Source organism: Mauremys mutica, chromosome 23 (genome assembly GCF_020497125.1).
Source record: "Mauremys mutica isolate MM-2020 ecotype Southern chromosome 23, ASM2049712v1, whole genome shotgun sequence".
Classification (NCBI taxonomy): Eukaryota; Metazoa; Chordata; order Testudines; family Geoemydidae; genus Mauremys; species Mauremys mutica.
The window spans coordinates 20,691,000-20,718,210 of NC_059094.1; the positions used below are offsets into that span (position 1 = coordinate 20,691,000).

General features: G+C 46.4%; 2 protein-coding genes and 1 long non-coding RNA gene across 3 annotated transcripts in view; 1 reads left to right on the top strand and 2 right to left on the bottom strand.

Annotated features, from left to right (window-relative positions):
• The window catches only part of FHL3 (four and a half LIM domains 3), a 41,558-nt gene extending 35,184 nt beyond the window's left edge, over positions 1-6,374 (bottom strand). The window contains exon 1 of the mRNA XM_044997753.1: positions 6,259-6,374. Within this exon, the coding sequence (XP_044853688.1) occupies positions 6,259-6,352 (94 nt within the window). The 5' untranslated portion in view covers positions 6,353-6,374. The remainder of the gene's footprint in view (positions 1-6,258) is intronic.
• Positions 6,375-8,267: 1,893 nt separating this feature from the next.
• On the bottom strand, positions 8,268-14,063 carry LOC123355420. The gene is made up of 3 exons (XR_006575103.1): positions 13,052-14,063; positions 12,053-12,116; positions 8,268-10,604 (listed from the first exon to the last, which is right to left on the bottom strand). It is a non-coding gene; the product is annotated as an uncharacterized LOC123355420 (long non-coding RNA).
• A 1,848-nt stretch (positions 14,064-15,911) lies between these two features.
• On the top strand, positions 15,912-23,513 carry UTP11 (UTP11 small subunit processome component). The gene is made up of 8 exons (XM_044997874.1): positions 15,912-16,075; positions 16,171-16,232; positions 17,271-17,373; positions 18,586-18,699; positions 19,521-19,614; positions 19,976-20,106; positions 22,509-22,619; positions 23,228-23,513. The coding sequence occupies exons 1-8, from the start codon at positions 16,013-16,015 to the stop codon at positions 23,309-23,311; spliced, it is 762 nt and encodes a 253-aa protein (XP_044853809.1). The 5' UTR covers positions 15,912-16,012; the 3' UTR covers positions 23,312-23,513.
• The last annotated feature ends 3,698 nt before the right edge of the window (positions 23,514-27,211 follow it).

Here is a 27,211-nt window from a genome sequence, read left to right on the forward strand (position 1 = left end):
CTATGGCTAAGAGGTTACATTAATGCATTTAAACTAATGCTATTTGGATCCAGTTTTAATGCATCATTTTAAAAGTAACTTGGCTTGATTTTAAATGGCATGAAATGTAACTCAGGAACTGCTACCAACAGTTGCCCTTTGCCAGCCCTCCCTGGGATGCCCGAATAAAGGAAAATATAATCAATTAAATCGCCTTCCAAATTAGCAGACACCAGCAACATGGTGAGTCACGAGCAGAGGCGATTCCTTTAGGATGAGTTACAGGAAGGTGGGAGACGTGACACCCTTCAGTTCCCCCTTTCCTTTCACAACCTGACCCTCCACATTTTTCACAACAGGAAATGTTGTTCTCTCCCTCCATGTAAACTGCTGACACTGTATTTTACACCTTACAAAGTCAACAGAAGTCAGAAGGGGAAGAAGGAACAAAGAACCAGGACTTGCCCACAGTGTGGAGCATCTTCCCAGTGTGGAGCATTTCTCCATGGAACTGTAGCCAAGACACGGCTTGCTTGGGATGGTAAAGTCTAGCAGCTACGTGTCACAGAGGCAAATGGCCTTCGGGTGACTATCTGGGGTCCTATCACTGCAGTATCTAAGCACTCAGGTTGTGGCAGCAGCTCCAATGCAGCATTATGGCTACTTCACTAAGACTATTCAGTGGGGAAAGATTTTCAACATCAGCGAAGGCTTTTGGCCATGCAACCCCTACTAACATTGATAGGGCTCATGTGACCTAGCCAGCTTCCAAAGTCTCAACACTCCTACTTAAAGATTCTGGTTTTTAAGGAAGGGACTCGGACACTGAATACTGGGCTTTAAACGGAATCCCCAACTGCCACAAACCTGGGTACTAGCTTCTCTAATTGCCACTGCAGCAAGTGGCATTTCCCCTGCCCAGCGGCCGTTTGGGACTGCTGCTGTAGATGTCTCTGTTCCTTTCACCCCAGTAAGACTCTAGACTCAGCAGACCTCTCCTTTCTCGCTGCGCCACACCAGACGCCCCCTTTTAGATGTTTTCCAAAATTCAAGAAAACCGAGCTGAAGTTTCTGGTTTAAAGTTTTTTTTGATGACTGTTGCTGGGATAAAACATGTTTGGTTTCACTGCAGTGTCTCACAGAGGCAGAATGAGCTAAACACAGGAAACAAGAGGGAGACTTTCCAGTCAGCAAAGGAACAGTGACTGTCACCAGCACGTCCCTCTTTCCAACCCAAGCTGGTACTCTATGGGGGCCGGGGGGAGGGGGGGGCCTCTGGCAAGTCCAGAATGGCAGACATGCCAAAGTAGCCCAATCCCAGTGCAGGATTGATGGCTTCCTTACTGGAGCAATCGACAAGAGTCACTGGGACAGCTGCCGAATCAGGCGTCTCCAGCAGAAGGGGCTGGCATCTATTCAAAGCCATTAGTCAGTCCTCAGTTGTCTGTAAATAACCCCTTTGTCTGAGGAATCCTTGACATGGAAGGCCGGGCAGAGGCCAAACAATTCACAGGCTTGCAATCCTCCTGCCCAAAGCTGCTGGGGCGACAAGGGCCCTGGAAGCATGGCTTTGTGCAAGCCAAGTACAGCAGGAATCCCATGAGCACGAACAGAAACAACTCAGCTGGCCCCACAAACATTTTCCACACCACTGCTGTGGCTGCCACAAATGCATCTTCCCTAGAAAAGGAAGAGTTAGTCTGAGCCCTGAGGCATGCAGGAAGTGGAAGGCCGTACAATGGGGTGGATGTAACTGGAATTAGGAACATGCTGTAGGAAGTGCCTTATCCGGCGAGCCAGGTGGCAGGGAGACCTGTCTTATTTTGACCAGTATTAAATGCTTCTGAGGAAGGTGCAATGAAACCTGCAGTGGCCACTTCAGCAGTAACTTCTCTGTAGGGAAGTTTCTTTTTGACCCCAGCAATTTGGAGTTGGCTTGTGCATTGAAGCTGGCAGATTTATAGCCCTTATGAGTGGTTATCTAAGTAAGGGTGGATGTTTTTCTTATTGACCTTGTAAATGTCGAAACCCCTTCTGAAATGAAATCTACCATCAGTGAACACCACTAGAGCTGCACAAGCCTAACGTTCTGAGTCAACATAAAGGCAAGAGGAGAGACACTACAGCAATGCAGACTGGGAAGAAGACTGCTGCCTGTGATGACTCCAGAGAACTGAGCCACTCCAGCTGCCTGCTGCATCCTCTGCCAGCTGGGCTACCCCAACTGCGCTGCAGTGTAAACAGGAAGCAGAGCTCTGGCAGCAGGCATGCTGCAGCCAGCTGCAAACCCTGCAGGGGGCCAATCACCAGTCTGGTGGAGGGAAGGCTGGTGACCTAGCATCCTGCCAACGGTCAGGGAACTGGCCTGACCTTTAGCCGACCAGTCAGCACTAAGCTCCTGGGGTGACATTCTGAAGGACACATAGATTCAACATCCAGTGCCACCAGAATACCTTGGTGACAGGTGCCTTAGAAACATTCAAGCTGGAGAGAATGTGATGGTCCAGCAACTGAGAGCAGGATGCTCACTGCAAGGAGCTTAAGGCCCCATCAGCTCCAGTCAATCTTTATAGCATCGTCCCAGCATTACCCACCCAGGGGAGCAGAGTCCATCCCACCCGTTTGTGCTTTTTGCCTTGTGCTCCCAAAGCTCCAGCAGCCACTTCTGCACACAGAAGAGCTATTAATTGTATTCTCTGCAGTCCTACACTCGGAGTGGATCAAAACTCAAATCCCCCTGCATCCTCAGGCAGCGCAAGTTTCAAAGAGTCACTAGTGCTCACAGCTCACGGAAGCCTCCTTCCACCACTTCTGCAATTCTAGGTGACTTTTTTCATCCCTGTGATTCCTAAACAAGAAGAAGTTAAACCAATGCTAGCAGCTAGCACTATCAGGAAGCAACCAGCCAACATGAGCACGGAGCAGGCAACCACGTGGTCCCCATCCCAAAGTGGAGGAAATTGCACCACTGAAGAACAGGATGGCAAAAATGGCAAACTCCCTCTTTCCTGTCATGTGCCTGCTGCACTGGTCCACCAAGAAGCTATAATGTCCCTTGATAAAGTCACGGAAGGGCTGTGACTTCAACATATCACTTAGCTTTTCATGTAGAAGGCAGGTTTTTAACATTAAAGACTCCTCGTGCAATAATCAAATGCTTTTCCAAAAATTAACAGTTCGGGGTAGTTGAATTTTTTTTTTTAATTTGGTGGCTTTGGCTTACAGTTTTAAAAACATTAAAATGATAAACAGAGCAAATAGAAACCTAAACAACCACAGCTCAGTGTAGAAGCCTACAAGTCAGAGATGGGAAAACATCACGTCACATCTAGGCCAGCCTCGGGTCAGGGCAGGCCTGTTCCTCACAACGTGCTGTCTGCTGCTTTGTCCAGGCTGGTTTTAAAATGTCTCTGGTAATGGGATTTCCGCCACTCCCCTTGGAACAGGGATCGTAACATGTGTAATTTCAAAGCCAGCATGAAACACTTCCCAGCTGAAAAAGGGGTGACATACCCAAGTCAAAAGCATTCCCTGAAGAGCTAAGAATACAGCAGTAGGTGAGGTTAAGTGGTTTTTAATAAAAACGTTTTGAATAGATACTGATCTGTTGCTTAAAGCAGCAAATTCTCTGTTGTCTTATTTTAAAAGAAACAGTGAGGTGAATTTTAGAAAACCAAATAACTGAAGGCTCAAAATAACCAGTCATAGGAAGGCCAAAGCCTCTTGATTTCACTGTGCCATCTGGATGTGTGCAAAATACCCCTCCACTACTAACACCTTCTCAGAGCAACTCCGTTTAAGCATTTGATTTAGGTTTAGCTTCTGAGTCTGTTTGGTTTCAGGACTTTTTCATTAAGGATGAAGTTTAAGGCTCAGGACTTTAACAATCACAATTCCAGTAGAGCAGGCACATGCACTCTTGGGAGAAACCATGGCTGGATACTTTCTTTTCTCATATTCCTTTCAGAAAATGCCACTAACCTTATTGGACATTCCAAAAAATAAATCCAGATTTCCAGTGTAATCATCTTCCTTTTATTACAAAATTAAAGCATAGTGATCCCCTTGGCCCTTAATTCCCACTTTCTCTTTAAGAAAATTACACTGAGAATTCACCTTAAAAAGATTTTCCTTTCCAAACTTTCCCTGCTAGGGCTGGGCAGTGCCAAAGTCACAATTCATAAGAAGTGAATTATTAACTGAGAACTTACCCTGAGATAGAAACACAGATTGTAATTAAAGAATTAGACATTTGGGGCCAAATTCATCCCTGGTTATATTTTCCTGAGTTCATTCAAGCTCCAAGGAAAAAGCGTGTCACAGGTAGTCACTAGTTTTGCAAAAATGCGGAAGAATAAAAATCAAAGCTTGATTTTAAAGTGAAAGCCCATTGAAAAAGAAAAACCAGAGTCAGTTGCATTAGAAATGTGTGTAACAGGAAATAAACATACACTCTCTTCTCCAGTGTTGATGTGTGCATGAAAATCGGAAACTCTTAAAATTACCCACTGAGCTCACTTGTGAAATATGCTGAAAACACAGAGCTTGAAGTTTTTAAGTAGACACTTACTAACCAGAAGCTATATGAAAACAGAGGGAAGAGGTGAGCACCATCAACGTTCATGAGCTACTTGCTGGGGAGAGTCAATCCACCAGCAAAGTCCCCTTTACCAACTGCTGGGAAAGAAAAGGGTGCAGAGATCCCCATCAAGGTGCTTTCATATCAGGGTTGGCTATTGTTGTGGGGAAAGGCGCGGGGAGGCAGGGTACTGGGGATAGGAGGCAGGACATTGGGGGGAAGGGCAGGAGGAAGGTATCTGATATATTTGAAATCAAATCCCCATTTTTCCCTGCTCACCTCTGGTGCTGGGTAATGGAGAAGAGGTGCTCTGACATTCTACCCCTCCCTCTGCCTCTGTTTTTTGTGATTTGCCTCCCCAGAGCCTCTGCTGCTTTCCCAATTAAATTGCCACAAACTCTTGTCAAGTTCACTGTTGACCACAGTTCTGAAGAGCAGCAGAGAACCTGCCTAAAGTCTTGTTAATTTCACTCAAAGCTCAGGCAAAGATAGATAGCAGCAGCTGTGGCACTGTTGCAGTCTGTAGACTCAGGAAGCCAACACTGCCTCTAGTCATATTTACAGAGTTTTCTTCACCATAGCAGGGGGAGGAACTTCTTGAATGAAATAAAGTTTTAGATTCTGCAGAAGCTGATGGCTTAGCCCCCCCCCCCCTCACCCCACACATGTACTGGGCAAGAGAAGTTTCTTACTTTCAACTGCTGAATATATTTTTCGAAGTCCTACCATCATAGGGTGACCAGAACGTCCTGATTTTATAGGGACAGTCCCAATTTTTGGGTCTTTTTCTTATATAGGCTCCTATTATCCCCCACACCCTGTCCTGATTTTTCACATTTGCTGTCCGGTCACCCTATGCCATCATCTACATGAAATTTGAACTATATTAGGCAAAGACTAAAAGGATGGAATCTGAACAAAGCAAAAAATACCAATCCCTGTTCCCAGCGTCCCAAAACAAAGAGGCAGCTCACAGCCAGGACACAGCATTTCTGCAAGTCAGAAATAACTCACACCAGCCTCGTTGTTGAGGCACATACAGTACCTAGATCCAGTTCGCGTTTTCTGTTGCCAATACCCCAATCTACAGAGCGGGAAGGGGGGCACTAGCCCGCCAGCCACTGGCTCCTGCCCTATGCCCAAGTATTTTGCAAGGAAGGGGCTTGTCTCTGTCTTTAGGGAGTTGATGGCATGCTCGGCGCTGTACAATATATGAAGAAGACACAGACTCTGCCCAAGGCGTTTACAACCTAAGCGGCAAAGCGATGGCTGGGTGATAAGGAGCTATGCCGGGTGCTCCCATTGCCCCCGGTACCCGTGTGAGGAGGTACCAGTCTGCCTCCGCTGCCCGTGCCAGGACCAGAGTATCTGTAAGAAGCGGCTCTGCTCCCCGGCGCCCCGAGCCGGCCCAGACGGCGAGAGGACTCGGCCCCGCTGGGCCAGGGCGGGGGCCCCGTGCAGAGTGGGGCTGCGCTGCCCTGCCCTGAACAGAGGGGCCAGGCGGCTCGGGACGGGGCGGCCAGAGCCCCTGGGGACACGGCTCGTCCGCCCGCCCGTCCCCGCAGGGACAAGGGGCGGCGAGGGGCAGGGGATCAGACACCCACAACCCACGGGGAGCCCCCGGAGCGCCCCCACGGGGACCCCCCTTCTCAAGGGCGCCCCTCGCGCCGCCGGGAGCCCCAGGCACCCCCCGTTCCCACCTGCTCCGCACGCTCCGGGCCGAGCCGAGCTCGCTGCTGCTCCTCGCCCGCCGCGGCGCTGGACGGGCTCGGGCGGCGGAAGCAGCCGCCCCATCCCCGTCGGGGGTAGCCGGAGCCCGGCCCCTGGACCCGCCCCGCCCCGCCCGCTGGGCGGAGCAGGCCGGGGGGAGGCAGGGTCCTGGCGGCGGGAGGCGTTGGGGGGAGGCAGGGTCCTGGGGGGAAGCAGAGTCCTGGGGGCGGGAGGCGTTGGGGGAAGGGCAGGGTACTGGCGGCGGGAGGCATTGGGGGGACTGGGGGCGGGAGGCATTGGGGGGAGGCAGGGTCTTGGGGGGAAGGGGGAAGGGCGGGGGGAGGCAGGGTCCTGGGGCGGGAGGCGTTGGGGGAGGGCAGGGTCCTGGGGGGAAGGGTGGGGGGAAGCAGAGTCCTGGGGGCGGGAGGCGTTGGGGGAAGGGCAGGGGACTGGGGGCGGGAGGCATTGGGGGGAGGCAGGGTCTTGGGGGGGAAGGGGGAAGGGCGGGGGGAGGCAGGGGACTGGGGGCAGGAGGCATTGGGGGGAAGCAGAGTCCTGGGGGCGGGAGGCGTTGGGGGGAGGGCTGGGGGCGGGAGGCAGGGAATTGTGGAGAAGGGCCAGAGGGGGGATGCTGGGCGTGCAAGGGCCCTGGGGGAAGGGCATTAATTTGCACAAATACGCCTAACCCTCTAGAGCCTCCCTCCTGAAATCCTGTGATCGGTCTCTGCAAACTAGGGCTTTGGGCGCCCACTGGCAGTTAGGGGAAGGCCACTGAAGAGGTGGCAGCAGAGCAGTCGCTGAGGTGCCCAGGCCCCAGCCTAACCCTGACCCAAATCTTCTTGCCTGTCTCTCAGTTTGCCTCCCCTGCAGCATGAGGCCAGCAGACAGGCCTTGGTGGTGCAGGGGACTGGGGATGAGCTGAAGAGCATTTTATGTCACCTCTAGGCCTTGGGTGTGAATCTGCCCAAGATCAGGAGCGAGTGAAGGTTGTTACCCTCTGATTGTGCTCAGTTTGTGTCCCCTTCTGCCTAGTAAATTGATGTTTCCGTCTCAGCCAATTCCTAGTGTGTGGGTATCCACCTTACAACAGAATGCCCCGGCCCTGAGAAGTCACACTGGTGATACAGAATGGGCCATTCAGCCTCTGCCCTTTTTAATTTCTTGAGGGGGCCCTTCTAAGCAGAGTTTAGATGCAACCCCTCAGATACCATTGCAATGGGTGACCATCTAAAAGGCTAGAGATAGATGGACTGGTAGAGAGCAGTGTGTGTGAAGCGTGCACTGCCATTGCCTGTGAAGCACTCAAATGGCTACATTTTGATTTCATCATGTCCCCCACATCTATGGTGCTAATAATAGTGTTCCTTCACAGCCTTTTATGATGTTTCCCTAAAGTAGTCCCTGCTCCAAGCCACGTAGATAGGCTTACCACACTGCATAAATAGCCCCGAGTGAGTGAGAGCAGAGGCTCAGCTTGCATTATTTGCAAAGCATGGACGTAAACAGTTATGAAAATATTCCAACTATCTTCCAAAGAAATTCAGTTCAGCAAAGAAATTCAGGTTACATTAGGGTCCTTCAAACTCCCTTAACGATGAGTTCACGTAGTCTCAATCTTTTTTAATCCAGTTTTGTCATTATACTTTTTCTCCAACATGCCTTACAAACCATGTCAATGTAATTTACAGCTATAAAAAGAGTGGACATGTACCTAGTGTATCTGCTGCAGAGCAGGACTCTCCTCCTAAGGGTCAGGGAATGGACACGGTCTCCTTTTATCCTTTAAGTTCTGTTTGGACATACAGCCAGTGTTTAAAGAGCCAAACTATCAGAGAGAGCCTGTGGAATCAGTTCAGTGTAATACCCAATGGTTTAGGTTTAAATAGGAAGAAAGTTCATCCCAGAATTGTGTAAGGGAGGAGGGCAGATATAAAAATGATAGATGACCCAAGGAATTAATTTAATTCAGTTTCAGTTCATTTAAACTTTATTGGCAGGAAAATACATATTGAAGAGCTCTGTGTTGCTTGCAAATTTGTCTCCTTCACCAGCAGAAGTTAGTCCAATAAAATATATTACCTCACTCACCTTGTCTCTCTAATCTCCTGGGACCAACAGGGATACAACAAGCCTGCAACAACATAGAATAAGGCTTCACGGTAGTAATAGTCTTCAGTCAGAGCTGCTCTTCCCAGAGTTCTTTTTCTGAGGTCACCAGAGAGATGTACTAGCTGTTGTACTTTGGGAAAGTCCTGGTAGCAGCCAGTGGCTGCTGGAAAGGGAATAAGCCCTGTGAAACTTTTCCTGCATTGACTCCTTTCTCTTAAAGGTAGTTTGAAAACATCTACACCAACCTCCTCCATCTCTTGCCCTGGAGCACCACCTCCTGGGAGCTGTTGTGCTCATCAAGCCAGGAATCACAGTACTCTCTTGCTCTGCAATCCTGGATTTTGTAGGGAGCACCACAGCAGAAAATGTTAATTTTGGACATTATTTTAACAAATACAAGAAGCGTCTGGCCACTTGCTTTCTCCTTGGTTCTTCCCTTTGTTATGGACAGAGTTCCTCAGTTATCTTTGTTTCCCTGTTTTGCTGAATTGCTGTTTGTGTTGGGTGCCTTTTATTGTTTCATCATCTGCTTTACTTTACAGTGAACAGGAGCATCTGAGAACAAATAGGACAGAATATCTGACAGAGCTGGATGGACTGTGTGATTTTGCTTTGGAAGGATCATTCATCTGCCTATTATTTCTAGCCCTTAGCACACCACATAGCCAGTCAGTTCACAAAGACCCACAGCTTCTACAAGAGAGTCTTCTTTTGCTGCTAACTGGACTGTAAAATTCTAATTAAATTAGATACAATTTAAAAAACCTAATTTTCTCACTTTTTTCTAAATTAATTAGGTCTCTCACATATTAGTTTATGTTTTAAGGGTTTTGTCTATTACTCATTTTTGACATTTAACGGCAGATGAAAGAAATAATTTGTGCATTCTGTTCATCTCAAGCATGACACAAACCAGGATACCATCCACAGGCCAGGCTGCACAAGGTAAATTTTGCCTGAGTTTGGGATTTTTCTTCTCTTTTTAAAACATAAATGGGCAGATCATCAGCTGCTGTGAACTAACATAGCTCCATTGACTTAAATAGAGCTATTGTGATTTACATCAGCTGAGGATGTTGCCACAAAAGCATTTTAATGTTAGAGACTTACCAGTCCCTGTTGTCCCCTCATTTTCTGTTCATTGGGGCCTGCCCTAGCTAGCCCATAGAGCTGGGGTCCCTTCCCAAAATCCAGACCAGACTGAAGCAGATTCCTGCTGACAGAAAATCTCTCACACGTCACTTCAAAAGAACAAACTGCACCATAAAATTTCTAAGATCCACAAGGGTCTTATAAGATAAAAGCAAAATCTTTAAATGGACTTAAGTTCTCAGTAGTTAGAGATGAAGAGACCTGTTAAATCCTTGAGTCTGTCTTTTGCAAAGGCATGGTAGAATCCTCAGAGAGAGGACATATCAGATAGTAAGCTGATATTATAGTCATGAGGTGCTTAGGAAGTGTAGAAACCTTCAAATGTGAATAGTGGAGTTAAGTAAATCAAACAAGGAATCTGTCTGGCAGTGCCATTTTGTGCTAAGTGAAGATCTAGATACAAAGAGTAGAAAACAACTTTATTGTAGTTCCATGAGAAGAGGGAACCCCACAGATGAATTTCAAGACCATAAAAAGGTATAAATCCAAGAAAGGAATGTTGCAGAAAGGCCAAAGAATTATAAGAAATGGAATGCAGCAAGCAAGTCAGATATGACACCCACCCACTCCCAGGTCAGCACTCAGAGTGGAATTTTTCATTAAGACCAGAGGGTTAAGAGGTTCACACAATTCTAGCTGGCTGCCTTCTCTAAAATTAAGGTATCTTTTTGGTGCGTCTGTGAAACAAACCTCGAATTTGTGTGTGGTTTGTGCATTGCTGGTTTTCAGTTTCTCCTCACAGCACGAGAAAAGGTAACATTGTAAAAGTGGATGGATTGTAACAAGAAAGGAAAATCTTTGCCACATTGGTCTTTTTTTCTTGTACATGTCTAGTTCTGGTATATAGGATACACTGGGAACATGACGTGCAATAGACCAAGCAGCCAAATTGTCTGGAACTAGGATACTGGAGGCAAATAGCCATTTCAAGAGTGGTGTCCGTTGCGCAGCTCAAAGTTTATGGTTTAGATCAGTTTGGATTGCAGCCTCCCATTTTCTCTTTTGTCAGAGTCTTCTGTCTTTGCCAGTTGAGTCACTTGGAGCTGTACTGAGTAGATCTCAGCTTTAAGTCACTCTGCAGATTTAAAAATTGTATTAAGATGATGTTAAAAAAAAAGTGAACGGTACAGAGTTTAAGCATAGAAGTTTGTGGTTATCAGGGAATAATATACAGATTATTGAGGGTGCAAAGTTTGGTTTAAGATCGGGTGACATAAGGAATACATAATCTGCAATATCCCCAATTGGGGGTAAAAGGTTGATGGGTCAAAGTACAGACATTGAGATATGAGGGTTCTACACCCAGGGTCATGCCTTCCTTGGTGACTCACCCTTTGTGTAGACTAGCAAGGTCACTTGGATCATAGTAAAGGTTTGTTTTTCCATCATTAAGTCACTGAATATATCTTTTCTCAGTGTGGTAAAAGTCTGTTGTAATTTTTAAAGGAACTACAGCTCAAGTCAAGGTTAAGTGGTAATTTGGGGATTTTGCTCCATCTGGGTATTTATCTGGCCCTCATCACCTAAGATATCTGGCACCCCACTATAATTAATGGGTTTTATCATCACAATGGCCTTGTGAGGTAGGGAAGTACTATCCACATGTCACAGATAGGGACCTGAGGCACAGGATCCAGTAAGAGATTCACATGGTCACCAAGTGCACAGATTTCTCACGTTTCATTATACAATGTATTTGTTAAATGCTGACTATGTTCCCCACCCTGTTCAAGACAGAAAAATAAAGACAATCCCCGCCCAAGAAGCTTATAGCCTTAAAGTCAAATCTAAATAAAACTATTTGGTGCACAGTCTAGCCAAAACGATTGTACTTGTGTCTGAGCTCAGACTGCCAACCAGAAGACCAAATAGTGCCAGTTGTGATGATGAATTTTATGACAAGCAGTTCTGCCCACTTGGAACTCGGTTGAGTCCACTTTCTCATAGGTCACTGAACAGCCAGAAAATGGTAACAATATTCACTCACTTCTGATCTAGGTCAGAATCAAGCATAAAAATCTAAAAATTGAAGTCTCCATAACCCATTTCTATGAGCCACCCAGCCTCCATACTGTCAATAAGGTTTTTTGTTTGTTTTTTAGACAGAGGCATCTCTTCAAAGGGGATTGTGCTGTTGGTGTGAAAACAAAACCTCTGTCTTTTCATCAGCAAGAGAGAGCTCAACAGTCTTAATAGGAAAGAGACAAACTTCCCTACAAGAAAACAAGATGTTCAAAACTGCTGCCACAGCAGTCCTGGAATTCACCAACATGCATGACATCAGGAGAACAGATGATGCTTCCAACCAGTGGAAGAGAGGAAAGGCAGGACAGAACAAAGGTATGAGCCACAATAAACCATGGCAGAAAATATATGTATTTTAGGGCTCCGATCTTGCACATACTGAAGTGAGAGTTTTACAATTGACCTCAATGGAAGCAGGATTAAGCCCATGGTATCTCTGGTTATGGGCAACACTTGTATTGTTTATAGAGACGCAGAAATTCAAGGGTCTATTTTCACCTGTGGTTTTCCAGTTGCTTCTCTGGCTCCCAGTCTCCTACTGATCAGGTATGAAGACAGAAACCTGCAGAGATGTGACAAATCTGTTACCAGTCAAAATTCAGGTTTTCAGTAACATGCAATTATGTTGTCATAACACTCACAGCCAATATCAGACTCTTGACTGATACATATCTCAGTAATAGAATCAATAAAAGAATATTGTTTAACACGGCAAGAACTTATTTCTAGTATTTTTGACTTTGCCACAGCTTGGCAAGGAATAGATAAATATCTGCAGAAGTTTTAGTCAAGTATTCTAGGTTTTATTTTCATAAATAAATGTTAGTGGTACAGCCAAATAAGGGTTTCTGGTAAAATTTCCGAGGTCCCAGGGTGCTGTAATTGGATCAAGACACAAGGCTGATTTTAAATGTGGCAGTGCCAGCCAAAGAAGTTGCAATGGGGAAACACACATACTTTCCACATTACAGGGAACTGTCAGGAGGGAAATAGAGAAGGGGGCGTGTTCAGCGGGAGGCCCCACCCTTCCATTAGAAGACAGATTCTTGTTCACAGTGGCAGCAAAGGCACTTCCAAGGTGTCTGAAGACAGATACAAATGTGGAGATCCCAGATGTGATCCCTTCTCCTCCTCAATGTCTGTCTAAACCCTTGAATTCTAGACACTGCCTTTAGCTCTATAGACAAGTCTGGGTTCTAGTGAAATATCACCTGAATTAAACACCCCAGGAGACTTTTTGAGCCGAAACTCTCTTCTGTAGGATGCTGAGAAAACAGCACACCAAAACAGTTGTTTTACGCTATTAAATTCTTTCAACAGCTGTGCCACACAGTTTATTCTACTGAAAATATTTGACTTTAAAAATGATTTTATCACAGATTAATAATATTAATTTAGGGAGGCATTGTAACTGTAACAAAACAAAAATCCATTTGTTTGATTTTTTTTCAAATGACAAATACCCTAACATGCTGCAAAATCTTCTGTATTCCTCACCTCCATTTCACTATGAAGGGGCTTGCATCAGGCTGTTGTGTCATTATGCTGACCTGAGGATTGGGGTGTTTGCCAACCTCCCAAAAGGTGTGTAACTCCACAATGAATCACAGAAGTTGAGATTAAAAGCCCTATTAGCTCACAGAAACAGTGTTATTACCCATTCTCACAGTTTTATTACAAGTCTCACAATATTTGATATTCTATTTAAAGTCCCAGTGCCTGGAGATAAGTGACTACTTGAGAATCTCAGCTAGGATTAAGAGAAACAATTAAGTTGGCAGCCCTCATGGTTGAGGAGAAGAGCTTGCAAATGTGATTTCCAGTGTGACCTACAGGTTAAAAACCACAAGCCAAATAAAAAGATGCCACCTTAAAAAAACCGAAAGATTTTTAAGCCAGTCTTGTGACTTTGGGGACCAACTCAAGATTTATGAACTTTTGGCATTGGCAATACTGCAGAAAGTCCATTGACTGAGTGTGACATGCCCCAAAGTACATTTTGGACTGTGGAATTGCTGTGCCCCCTTAACTCTCCAGTCTGGTGTGCACTATGCCCTGCTTTGCAGTGTGAGCTGCCACTCTGCCCACTCACCCCAGCCTCCTGTATGCAAGTCACACCCAGAACGCTATGCCTAGCCACTCTGGAATTACAAATAGGGCGACACCTGCATATCCGTAGTGCCAGCCTGACACCCCAGAAATGTGAGTCTTACCTTGCTCAAGCCCCCCTTCATCAGAGTAAGCTCATTAATTAGTTTGTCATTCTATCAAAGGGTACGAATATGCACCAGCCTTTGTAACCTGAGTAGATTCCCCAAACTTCAGTCAAAAACACACTGGCTTAGCTAAAACATTAAAATAAGTTTATTAACTACAGAAAGATAGATTTTAGTGATTATAAGTGGTATAGGCATAGAAAATCAGAACTGATTACAAAAAGGAATAAAGGATAAAATTGCAGTCTAATTCCTAAACTTTACCAAGCTAAGTCAAATTTGAAGTGATAAAGTTTCTCTTACCCAAAACCCTACAGCAGTCTGTGTCAAATGGAAAGTTTTTCCAGTTAGGACCACTCCCACCCAGTTCAAATGTTTCTATGTCTTCCAAACAATCTTGTTACTTTCAATATGGGGGGGGGGGAGAGAAGAGGTGGCCTGGTGATGTCACTGTCCCTTATTTTATACTCTCCTCCAGGTGCTGGAAAAATCCTCAATGTGTCATGTGGTTAGGCAGCCCCATTGCCTATGTGCCCTGCATTCATATTAATTGAAAATTCTTGCTTACATCCTTTGTGTAGGTGAGGCTTGACATGTAAGGTTTGTGTTCACAAGTCCTTATTTCTAAGGAGCTGGTCTGTGGATGTTTCCCAGACTCACAACATGTTTCAGTAACAAATCTATACCAAAATCTCATAACTTCATATACAAAGATGATTCACATTCCTGTTGAAATGTATGTAACAGATTATGACTTTTCCAGTGATACCTCACAAGACATACTTTGTTCAAGATTCATCATAATTTTGTAAAAGTGGTGACCATAACAGCCTACTCTGTCCCCATATCTACTCTAGTGACACCATCAGAGGACCCAACCACATGAGCCACACCATCAGGGGCTCATTCACCTGCACATCTACTAATGTGATATATGCCATCTTGTGCCAGCAAAGCCCCTCTGCCATATACGTTGGCCAAACAGGACAGTCTCTATGTAAAAGAATAAATGGATACAAATCAGACATCAGGAATGTAACATACAAAAGCCAGTAGGAGAACACTTCAGTCTCCCTGGACATTCTATAAGAGATTTAAAAGTAGCCACACTTCAACAAAAATGTGGCTGGCTCACGACAAAAGCAATTTCCCTCTCTTAGTATTGATACCTCCTCATCAACTACTGGGAGTGGACCACATCCACCCTGATTTAATTGGCCCTGTCAACACTGGTTCTCCACTTGTAAGGTTATCTTCTCTTCATGTATCAGTATATTTATGCCTGCATCTGTAATTTTCACTCCATGCATCTGAAGAAGTGGGTTTTTTACCCACGAAAGCTTATGCCCAAATAAATCTGTTAGTCTTTAAAGTGCCACCAGACTCCTCGTTGTTTTTGTGGATACAGACTAACACAGCTACCCCGATACTTAACAGTGTAGACTGTCACACTAGGGTACAGGGATGGCTCTCCCACAGAACTCTGTGGGTCTGCACCCAGCCTGGCTTTAACACCCCTGGCCCTGATGGGCCTATTGTGATCATCTAGCCTGACTTCCTTTATAATACAGGCCATGGAACTTCCCCAAAATATTCCTAGGGCAGATCTTTTAGGAGAACTTCCAATCTTGATTTTAAAATGATCAGGGATGGGGACTCCACCATGAGCCTCAGGAAGTTGTTCCCAGGGTTACTTACTCTCACTGTTACACATTTACACTTATTTCCAGGCTGAGTTTGTCTAATGCCAACTCCCAGCATTTAGATGGCGGTGTACCTTCCTCTGCTACATCGAGGAGCAGAGCACCCAAGGGGGCTGGATGTGGGGGGAGAGAGCCAAGGCCACCCCAGGAAGGCAAAGGGCATTTGAGTCCTGTGACCCCTTTTACCCCACCAATTAAGTTCCCCTTGAGACTTACCCCAGTAACCCCCTGACCCCCAGTAGCATCTGACCCCCTGGTATCCCTACCCCCCGTGACCTCTGACCCCTGGGTGTCCCTGCACCCCGTGACCCCTGACCCCCGGGTGTCCCTGCACCCCGTGACCCCCACGCCTCCGTTTGCGTCTTACACGATAACTGGTCGGGACCCAGCGCCGGGGATTGGGGGCGGAGCCTGCTCGGCGGCCCCGCCCAGTGTGGGATCTGCGCGTGCGCAGCCCGAGTGTCTGTCCCCGAGCGCTGCGTGCAGCAGGGAGGCCGCGCCGCGCCGCGCCGGCCCGATCCAGCCGCGCCCCCAGCGCCATGGCGGCCTCCTTCCGGAAAGCGGCCAAGGCCGGGCAGCGGGAGCACCGGGAGCGCGGACAGGTGAGGCCGCCAGACCCCCCCGCCCCCCCGCCGGGGCGCAGCCCCGAGGCCGCCGCGCCCCTGGCTCAGCCCCGCGTCTCGCTTTGCTCTTCCAGCCCCGGTTCCGCAGGCAGCTGGGCCTCCTGGAGAAGAAGCGGGATTACAAGCGCCGAGCCGAGTGAGTGAGGGCGGGCGGGGCGGGGGTGACCGCTCGGCCTGCGCCCGGCCGCTCCCCGTGTCCGCCCGGCCGCGTCCGCTCGTCCCGGTCCCTCCCCTCGGTCCGCCCGCCCCTTTATCCGCCCGGCCGCCCCGGTCCCATGTCCGTTCGCCTCGGTCCGCCCGCCCCCGCGTCTGTGTCTGTCCGGCCGCGTCCGCCCCCCCCCCCCCCCCCCCCCCCCCCCCCCCCCGCGTCCGGCCTTCGGCCCCTCCCCCATGTCCGCCCGCCCCCTGTCCGTGTCTGTCCGCCCCGGTCCGGCCGCGTCCGCCCCCGCCCGCCCCTTTATCCGCCCGCCCGCTCCGGCCCCTCCCCCGCGTCCGGCCCTCGGCCCCTCCCCCATGTCCGCCCGCCTCGGTCCGCCCGCCCCCGCGTCCGTGTCTGTCCGCCCCCGCCCGCCCCGGCCCCTCCCCCGTGTCCGCCCGCCGCGATCGCGCCCTCGGCCCGGCCGTGCAGCGCCTCACGGCATACCGCAGCGCGAGTACACGCGGGGGTTGGGGTTTCCGTAAGGCCCCGATCCTGCAAACAACGACACGTGCACAGCTTTACTCACCGGAGTATCCGCCTCCACATCAGTAGCCGTCCAGTGTCCGTGTGTGAGTACTTGAGTGTCTGTAGTGTTGAGACTTAAGAGAGCGGAGAGATGGATGGAGAAGATCCCACAGTTACTCTTGCGACTACCCCCAAACTTAACCCCCCCCCCGTCTTTGATGGAGTTCGTGGCTGAGCTTCTTGCAGGTCTGTGGGTGCCTGTCTCAGTGAGACTTGGGGGGAGGGAGCCTCAGCTGCTACTGTAGCACCGAACATGTGGAGATGATCATGTTGGCAGGTTGGTGAAAGGAATAAATCCAGTGGGTAAATGGTCTGTGGATTTCTGGTTCTATTTGTAATGCCTTTTCTGCTGCTGCAAATTTAGCATCATTATTGAGTATTTATTGTTTCATTTGATGTGTGTGCACATATGAATGCAGGTGGTGTTAAATATATTGTTTGGTTTTTCAGTGACTATCACAAGAAACAGAATGTGCTCAAAGCACTTCGCAAGAAAGCCCTGGAGAAAAATCCTGATGAGTTTTATTTTAAAATGACCCGTGTGCAGCTCCAGGTGAGAATCTGGTTTGTTGTATTCAGACAGGGTGGCCTTATTCTGCTTTGGGTAATGGGTGCCTGGGTTTCTTCTGTCCCCCTCCCTTTTTAGAAAAAAAAATTATGAATGCTTAAATAAATACCCTGGTACCCACTGTGCCTGGCTGCAGCATGGTCTGCTCCTGATATCAGAGGAGATGCTCATTTTACCTTCTGGAGTCTTTATTAGAGGAGTAGGGCATTGAGGGGCTTTTCCTCTGCCCTAGTAGCTTAGGCCTTGTCTACACTACAAAGTTTTGTCAGCAAAAAGCAGCTTTTGTTTATAAAACAGGGGAGGTGTACATGCTACAAAGCTACTTTTGGCAGCAAAACTCTGCTGTTAAAACCACCTTGACAAGCTGCATAAAGCCTTTTGCTGCAAAGTTAAAGCACCAAAGGATCAATGTAGATACTGCTGTTTGTTTTATCAACAGAACTGGCTTCTGCCAGTATCCCACAATGCTCTCTGTTTTGATCTGCAGGCATGCGCTCCTCCCTTTTCAAAGCTCCAGAAAGTATCTTACAGCTGAGCGCGCAAAGAGCAAATAATTGGAATGCTCTTGTTCTGCTCTGCGCTAGGAGCACAGCAGCAGGCAGAGGGGGGAGGTCCTCAGTGCGGCGAGCTCACAGGGCTGCTCAGGATGCTGCTCTCAGCAGCTGTGGAGGCTGTGAGAAAACTTGGAGGGAATCCACAACTGCAGGCAGAGCATGCTGCTGTGCTGAGCAAAGATGGAGGCTGGCTTGGGGTTGGGTTCCCCTCCCCTGCCTCAGGATAGATCAGTCAGCCTGCTTCCTCCCTCATCCAGACATACCACTCTCCTCTCTCCCTCCCATCACGCGCTTCAGTTGAAAAGCTACTGACAATCTGCTAGGATGCCCCTTGAACGATGGGATTGAGAAACCTGCCTCATATGATGCTATACCTGCCTGGTGAGGCATTGCAAACCCTTCCCAAAACTCCCTGCGGCCAGTTGCACAGTGGGATAGCTACCACAGTGCACTTCTCCCTGAGTCAGTGCAAGAGCTGTTAGTGTGGATGCACTCTGCTGACACAAGGAACTAGTATGGACATGCAGCAACGGGTTTAATTAAAACGACATATCTTTTGCTGACAGAACTTTGTAGTGTAGACAAGGCCTTACTTTTAGGAGTGTGTTGATCTCTGCAGTTAATGTACTTTGTTTGCTTTTAGGATGGAGTTCATGTAATTAAGCAGCCAAAGGAAGAGGTGACCCAGGAACAGCTGAAGGTGATGAGGACACAGGATCTCAAATATGTAGAAATGAAAAGAGTGGCAGAGGCCAAGGTAATAGTCTTTACTGATCCTCTCATTACTGTCCAGTTTGTTCATAATGAATACATTTTAACTTCATTTGTCCCATTGCCTGATAGGCATTTGTTTGATAATGTTAGATTTCAGTCATACAAGAAATGACAGAAGGAAATGTCAATACAGCTAAATTGTATGGGGAGGGGGGTGATCTTTGATTGAAGCTGTGTCCTTGACTGCTCCGTTGCATAGACAATGCATGGTATATTGGATAAACTATCGTAAAACATTATGGAGATGTTAGACATTAAATGCTTGGCCTTGTTTCTGACGTTTAGCATGAATTGAAGATTGGTTCTGAGGGGACGCAGTCAATTTAGATCAAGCTCTGTCTGAAAATGTTGTATCTGCTGCTGTTACAATAGCACCTAAGATCTCTGTAATGAGACTAGAGAAACAAAAGTATTTGTCACTTTGAGTTTGTTTCCTTTGTGTCATTGCCAGTACTTTGAGGATAGTCACTTCTATTCTTTCCTCTGTGTGGTTAGTTTCCTCTTGTTTGTGTGGCTTTCTCATGCAGCAATCCGGAGAGAAACACAGGAAAATGATTGTAAAATTACAAACCTAACCAAGGAGCTAGGGGAGGGATAGTTCTTAGAATTATTTTAAATTCGTCTTGAATTGACAAGGTCTTAAAGAGAGACAAATGTAAACAGTGGACTAATCGTCTGGTTGTTATCTGTTTACAAAAGAATTAATAGGAATGAAGAGTTTTTAGCTATTGAGAGAATATTTGTTGCTGAGACACAAAGGAAGCATTGCCCACTGTTGAAGGCTGTTTTTTCTCCTCCCCACAGAAAATCGAAAGGATGAAATCAGAGCTCCACCTGCTGGATGCTCAGGGGACGCAATCAAACAAGCACGTGTTCTTTTTTGATACCAAAAAAGAAGGTGAGATTAGGGCTTTATTTATTGAAAAGAACTTCCCTTCAGCATCTCTAGGCTGTGTCCAAATCTTTAAAATTGTGTGGTGGTTCCTTCACACCTTTCTCTTTGAGGGAGAGCCTCTCTTAGAAATGGTGACTTGTCTGAGGCTCTGGGGGCTCATTACTGAACAGTGAAAGAGATGGATTGCTCCACTTGCTCAGGCGTTGGGCTGGACCTCACTCCTCAAGAGGGCAAAAGTTGACCTGGTGCTCTCCATCTCATAGCAAGTATAAGCCACGTATTTGGATGAAATGCTCAATCTATCACAAGACATTTTCTGAACTCTCATTACTAATCTTAAATTCTTTTTTAAAAATATTTTTAGTTCAAGAATTTGATGTTGCAACTCACCTGAACACATCCCCAGAGCTAGTGGACAGAGTGTATAACCGACCTACCATTGAAACCCTGCAGAAGGAAACAGTAAAAGGAGCCACTCACCCTGCCCATTTAAAGGTAGATTGTGTAGCCACCCTATGTGATTTAGCATTCACTAGCAAACTGGGTCCTTACACTTCACTTTTTAAAATGTAATGGGCACTAGGAAGAATCCATTGGAGCATTCTCTGGCTGAACGCGTTTGCTTTTATAGGCTAAGGCTTTTGGGTGGTGGTACCAGGGATTGAGGGGCACCGTGGCAAAGAGTCAGGGACTGATCGGCATCCGTCCTTGTGATACCAGCTTTTCATATCTGGACTCCTGTAGTCAAATCTTCCCTAAGACCAGAAGCAGAAAAGCAGTTTAGTCACATCCTGGTCAATCAGGGACACTTGTCTGCACTGCTGAACAGTGGGCACGACAGGTATCCTTTCCTTACCAGAACAGGAGTAAGAAATGGTGCTGGACATCAGGCTTGAGATGGATTGGCAGAGCATATGGAGTAAGGTGGCATAGCATGGGTGCACACTATGCTACTGAGTGTGTCTCTTGCATAAGCTTCATTATCTTTTGATGGTTTGGCTCCCTAAAAGAGGCAGTTTCAATTGATGCTAAGGGCACTTGTGCTACATCTTACAAGTCCTGCATGGATGGTGGACCTTTTTTTCCCCTTAGGAGTCTCTCTTCTTATGGCCCTGTTAGTTCTCTTCCACTGAGACAGTCATTAGTATCAACTCCAAAAGTGATATTGGGAAGTACAGGTAGAGCCATTGGTGACTCCATGTGCAGATTTGGTATTTTACTGCTGTCTCTGTTCCTTATAGAAATTGTTGTTCCAGGATTTGAAGAAGCCTTGGTATGGGGAGACTTCATTCATTTGTTTGTTTTAGATGTATATAAAATAAGTGTCATAATGCTGTATCTGAGCATTCAAAACAAAACAAAAAACCTTGTAGCCCTAAGTGGGGATAAGGAGGAGCTTCCCGTGAAAGGGGTGGCTCTAGTAGATACAAATATACAGACTCTGCCTCTTTCCTTTGCACCTGGCAATCCTAATACTTGGGATATATGCAGAGATTTCTCTCCTCTTATTTCTATGGCTCTTGGTTAATAAATTTATACTTCGATTCTCTTTCCTTCTGTCTTTGAACACAGTGGGGTTTGTGATCCAGTACTCTGCCTTCTCCTCTTTCCCGTGAAGCTATTTAGGCTGAAATCTCATTTCCTAGCTGTTCTTTAATTTAAAATATGTTTCACTCAGACCTCTGTTCTCCAGCTTGAATTGCTTAGACAGCATCAGCTTTGCTCCTGATGTTTTAATTTCATAGCAGTTCTCTCTCTCTCTCTCTCTCTCTCTCAGAAGCAGCTAAGCATGGGTTTAGCAGTATAAATGCCTCCTAATTAGGTTGGATATATTGGGCAGTCTTGTAAGCTTGAGTCAGTATGTGCAATAGGGTAAAAATAAAGGTGTTTAAAATTGCTCATGATAAGATTGCATGTTCTTAAATCAGATGTCAGATAACGTTCCCCACTCCCCTCCCTCCTGCCAGCCCTCTCACTCTGGCTTGGTGTTAAAGTGCTTGGACTAGTTTCAACTGATGGGTTTTCTCCTCTTCCAAAGACTCGGTCACATTGTAAACATGTTGGGATCTGTTCTGTTCAATGATATTAACGAGGTCACACCTGCAGCCATACCACCTTGTGCTTTGAGCCCATCAGCTCTCGCAAGTGAAGTAGAATCAGGTGGGTCACTGTTTGGCTGGGAGGTCTCCATGCAATGCTTTCACTTCAGGAACTGGTCTTGGTGACCCTTTTCACTCTGGATCAGTACAGAGCTAATGCCCAGCATGGTGCTAGAAGATTATCCAGATCAAGATTAGCTTCTGTGCCTCAAGATCCATATAGTGGCTGAGTGTAAACTGCAGCAGACTCAGCAGGTATAGACTGTAATCTCTTTCTCGGTATTGAGCAAGCTCTGCCCTTCCTTCAGAAAGGACTGCTGCTCATGCACTGGTGGTCTTAGACACAACCGCAATTAAAAGCTGTAAAACTGTCAGCATCATCATCAGTCACAAAGGACAAGAAGCAGCAGCTAGGAGGTCCTTTACTGCTGTGGTATATTGACTTTTGGATGAGCTGTGAAACCAAGGTTTCATCATCGGAGAAGACCTAGAGGCCTGTTGTCCTAATTATCTTGCCTGTATTAACCCTTAGGTCCCTGCTAGGATTATGGTATGTGCAAGGAAATCACAGCTCTCAGTCAAGGAGTTAAACAATGAGCCTTTTAGAAGCAACCACAAAATTGGTATTGGTACTTTAATAGAACTCTTTTTTCATGGAATTAGTGTGGTTTTTTGTTTAATCAAAAACTCAGTTAGTCACCCTAAGTGTGATCCCTGGCAGCCTGGGATAAGTTGAGCGAGAGAATATATTTTTCTTATTCTTTTGCTGTACTAAAAAATGCTCTTTTCCTCCTTCAGAAATTAGCCCAACAAAGGAAGCACCAGTACAGCCTCCTGAAACAGCGCATTGAGCGTGAAAAGATGATGTTTGTTATTGCTCAGAAAATCCAGGCACGCAAAGATCTCTTGGTGAGGGAGCAAAGACTTAACTCTTGTTTTTTGGACTCTGCTTGCTGAGGGTCTTAGAGCTGAGAACAGGTTGCGTGTGTGTGTGCGCACATTTCCTTACTTGTGGAGTATTTCAGGTAGCTCCTTATGAAGGTTACCAAGAAACATCCCAGCTGTAATGATAGCACAGATAACTCGTTTATATGCTATTGTACCCATTTGGGCCTTTGGTCCATACATTTAGGGCAGAGAGTCAGTTCTCTGTGTAGCCTATTCAGTCTATTATAAAGCTCTGTGTAAATTTGAAGTTGGAGCTTTGGAGTAGCAGAAGGGAGGAACAAGGAAGTTGTGGTCTCTCTAGGTTAGGAACAGATCCTCAAAATTCTAAAGAGATTTCCTGTGTCAGTCGGGACTTGCCAGTCAAAGAACAGGTTGTGTGGCTAGCACCACAGTTAGAGATGAAATAGCAAATAAAAAATATCTTCTGCCCACTAGAATTGAGGAATTGCCCAGTTTCCACTGAACCTAATCTGCACCTCCAGTTCCTCCAGCGCTTCCATTTTCTCCCCTTAGGGTATGTTTATCTTATCTTTTGATAGAAAAGAAAATAAATGTTTGTTTCGTTTCAGGACAAAACTGCCAAAGTGAAGGTGAAGAAAGAAACCGTAAATAGCCCAGCTGTTTACAAATTCAAATTCCAACGGAAACGTTAATTTTTCTGTGAAATAGTTTTTGACGTCCTCATGTAGATCTAATTGACATAACGAATATGTTTCTTCTTGTGGAGAAGTGCTGGTATTTTGTCAGTATCAGGCTTATTTCCACTGCAGTTTAATGTTTTGTCAAAGTAAGCCTTATGGGTATTTGTAACTATAACACCTTCTATTTAATAAATCCAAGAAGATTTCTGCTTCAGTTTTGGTATTTACACATTGGAAACACCAAAAGAGGTGTCCAAATACCTTGGTGAAAACCCTAAGAGAGAAATGCTGAGCTTGTAACTACATTTTGATAGGCATTTTGTTTGCACAATACACAAACAAAGGGGAGACTGGGCCCTGACCAGGGAGAGGGGTAAAGTTTGTGGCTATGGGATGGTGGTCTGCCTAGGTCTGGTGAAGGCTCCATACCAGCTCTCTCATCCTGTCGTTCTAGATGGTAAAAGTCTAGGATCAGTCTCTAAGCGTCTACTTTGTCTGTTCCATTGCATCTCCTTCCATTTTTCCTCTCTTGCTTGACTTCTCTGTTCTGTCTATTCATATTTATTTTCCAGTACAATAACACTTGTGAGGGGCATTGCATAAGGGCACGTTATTAAATAATACTCTTCCCTGGCCACAGGCTTATACAGTGGGGTTAAGGAGGAGCGATGTAGTGTGAAGGCAGAAATATGCCTCTATTCCCTGTAAATAACTGTACAGTCCCCAAGAAAGCCATAGGTGCTACATAACCGCACCTGGGTCACACGAACTTGCTGGCTTTTGTGTTGTGGTTTCTTGTATCTTATAACTTTCCAAAAGGGCCCTGCCTGCTCTGAGGGAGATTCCCAAACTGACCTAGTGAGCCTGAGCATGGGCATTCCTCAGATGAGACGTAGCAGGGGAAGCCACTCAGCCCCAGAGGCAGGGCAGCAGGATGTCTGTCCTGTGTATGCTGTGGAGTCTGAGTGCCTGGAGGGTGAATTCACATGGGGACAGTTAGTTGACATGTCCTTGGGACCTGTGCCCGTGTGAGTACATTCGCTGTCTCATGTCTCTTCAGCCTGAGCCTGTCTGACAACTGAGTGCACATGAAGAGACCCCTTTGGATGCTCTTGGAGGAGAACTTACTTTGTTTCTTAGGCTGTAGTGTAGACATAGCTTATGCTGGCAAAACTTATGTCGCTCAGGGGTGTGAATATTCCAACCCCCCGAGCGATGAGTTACACTGATATAAGTGTTTGTGTGCACAGCTCTGTGTCTGCAGGAGAGCTGCTCCTGCTGACATAGCTTATGCTGCTCATGGAAGTGGTTACTTTATGCCAAGGGGGGAGCTCTGTCCCATCGGTACAGATCGTCTTCACCAGATGCGGTGCAGCTGTCTCAGTTCAGCTGAGGCACTGTAGCACTTAGACATACCTTAGGAAACATTTTGGTGAAGGAGCAAGTGATGAATTACCTACATAAGAACAGTCCTACTGGGTCAGACCAAAGGTCCATGTAGCCCGGTATCCTGTCAGCCAACGGTGGCCAAGGGCAGGTGCTTCAGAGGGAAAAGAACAGAACGGAATCATCAAGTGATCCATCCCCTGTCTCCCATTCCCAGTTTCTGCAAGTGTTCCTAGTCCCCAGGTGACCAGGGTCTGTTCTTTTCTCTTTGTGTGAACCTTAAGGAAGAGTCCTAGTTTCCTTCTAAAAGCAGTTATGCAAAAACCTATGTTTATTTTTTTTAAATCTACTTAAGCAAGAATTAATCTCAGTATTTGTATGTTAACAAAACTCTTCACTACACAAGAGCAAAGGGATGGTATGAATGGTACAGGGACACCAAATAGAGAGAAATGTGTGTAAAGCAAATAGAAGTTTAAATAAAATGGAGTCCGTCACTTTACATCAACATAAGAATGGCCAGACTGGGTCAGACCAAAGGTTCATCTAGCCCAGTCTGCTGTCTTCTGACAGCGGCCAATGCCAGGTGTGTCAGAGGGAAAAGAACAGAACAGGTAATCATTTAAGTGATCCATCACCTGTCACCCATTCCTAGCTTCTAGCAAACAGAGGCTAGGGACACCATTCCTGCCCATCCTGGCTGATGGGCCTATCCTCCATGAACTTACCTAGTTCTTTTTTGAACTCTGTTATGGTCTGGGCCTTCACAACATCCTTTGGCAAAGAGTTCCACAGACTGACTGACTGTGTTGTGTGAAGAAACACTTCCTTTTGTTTTAAACCTGCTGCCTAATTTCATGTGGTGACTCCTGGTTCTTGTGGCAGGAGAAGGAGTAAATAATCATGATTTTATAGACCTCGATCTTCGTCTTTTTTCCAAGCTGAAAAGCCTCAATCTTATTAATCTCTCCTTGTACTGCAGCCATTCTATACCCCTAATAATTTTTGTTGCCCTTTTCTGAACATTTTCCAATTCCATTATATCTTTTTTTGAGATGGGGTAACCACATCTGAATGCTGTATTCAAGATGTGGTCATACTATGGAGTTGTATAGAGACAATATATTTTCTGTCTTATTATCTATCCCTTTCTTAATGATTCCCAATGTTCTGTTTGCTTTTTTGACTGCTGCTGCACACTGAGTGGATCTTTGCAGAGAACTATCCACATTGACTCCAAGATCTCTTTCTTGATTGGTAACAGCTCATTTAGACTCCATTTCATATGTATAATTGGGGTTTTCTAATGTGCATCACTTTGCATTTATCAGCATTGAATTTCATCTGCCATCTTGTTGCCCAGTCACCCAGTTTTGTAGGAGAATAACTCCCAGCATGGACTGATGTGAGGTCCTTGCTATAAAAATGTTCTGAGAGGCTGCAGTGTTTGTCTGGTTCGTCTGCCGGTAAGGGGGAGGAAAAAACTCAGCAACAGTTGTCAGTCCAAATGTGGAGTAGAGATAATACTAGGCAGACAGATAAAACTGTCCTCAGATCTTTCTACTCAGTGATGCTTTCGTGTGCAGAATCCAGGGCAGAAATGCTAATATGAATTCTGCATACTGTGCTGACTGCACAATGTCTACTAATATTTAGTCCTGTACGTCATCAAAGCATGGTACAGAGAAATGAATCTTCCCATCACTTGGTGATGCATATAAGCCACTCTCCTCTCTCTCCTGCAGAGAGCGAAATGGAGGCAGGCCAATATTTTCAGAGGTGGGGGTGCCTGAAGTTAGGATTCTGGCTTTATATTGAGGCAGCACCGTGAAAAGCAGGCCACTTCTAGAGCTGCAGCTGCCACTGAAATCAGAGCTTTAGGCGCTCCGTCTCAGAACCAGGCTGCTTTGAAAATCCTTCCTACAGCTTTAGGGCTGGGCTTTTGAAGACGCCTAGGGACTAAAGTGCCATGGCCTTTGAGCGCCCTGCTCCTTTGACAACCCCAGCCAAAGTGCCTCACTTTAGGTGACTGCAATTTTTGCCAGTGAGCCGTGTTCAAGAGCAGAGCCAGGTTTGGAACCTGACTTCTGCTGCATCACAGTCTCCATTAGAGCAAACTGCCTCCCCTCCAATGCCAGGGCCTGTTCTAAACCATACTGACTACATCAATAAGTAGCTGGAGCTAGCGACCCACTTGCCAACCCTCCAGACCAGCATGAATGGACTTTGGCAGGGCTGCTGTAGTTACAGGGGGAATTGGATTAAACTAAGGACAATTAAACTCTGCAGATGGAAGACCCTCCTTACATGAGTGTCTTTAGTGATCATCTAGCAGTCTGGCATTTAGCTGAAACATTGGCCCACAGCCGTTTCCTTACTAAATGCGAATAAAACAACAATATTTAAATGCCGATGAGCCAGCAGCACAAAATATAATTGTATAGAATTCGTCCTACAAATGAGGGGCCCAGCAGATGGCAGTAGTGTTCCACAGCGTGGGGCTATGAGGCAGAGGACTAAGTGATG

Excerpts from the sequence above, each read along its gene's own strand:
- UTP11 (XM_044997874.1), top strand. The coding sequence starts at position 16,013 with ATGGCGGCCTCCTTCCGGAAAGCGGCCAAGGCCGGGCAGCGGGAGCAC. Across the intron at positions 16,076-16,170 it reads AGCACCGGGAGCGCGGACAG|CCCCGGTTCCGCAGGCAGCT; the intron begins GTGAGGCCGCCA and ends TTGCTCTTCCAG. Across the intron at positions 20,107-22,508 it reads CTCACCCTGCCCATTTAAAG|AAATTAGCCCAACAAAGGAA; the intron begins GTAGATTGTGTA and ends TTCCTCCTTCAG.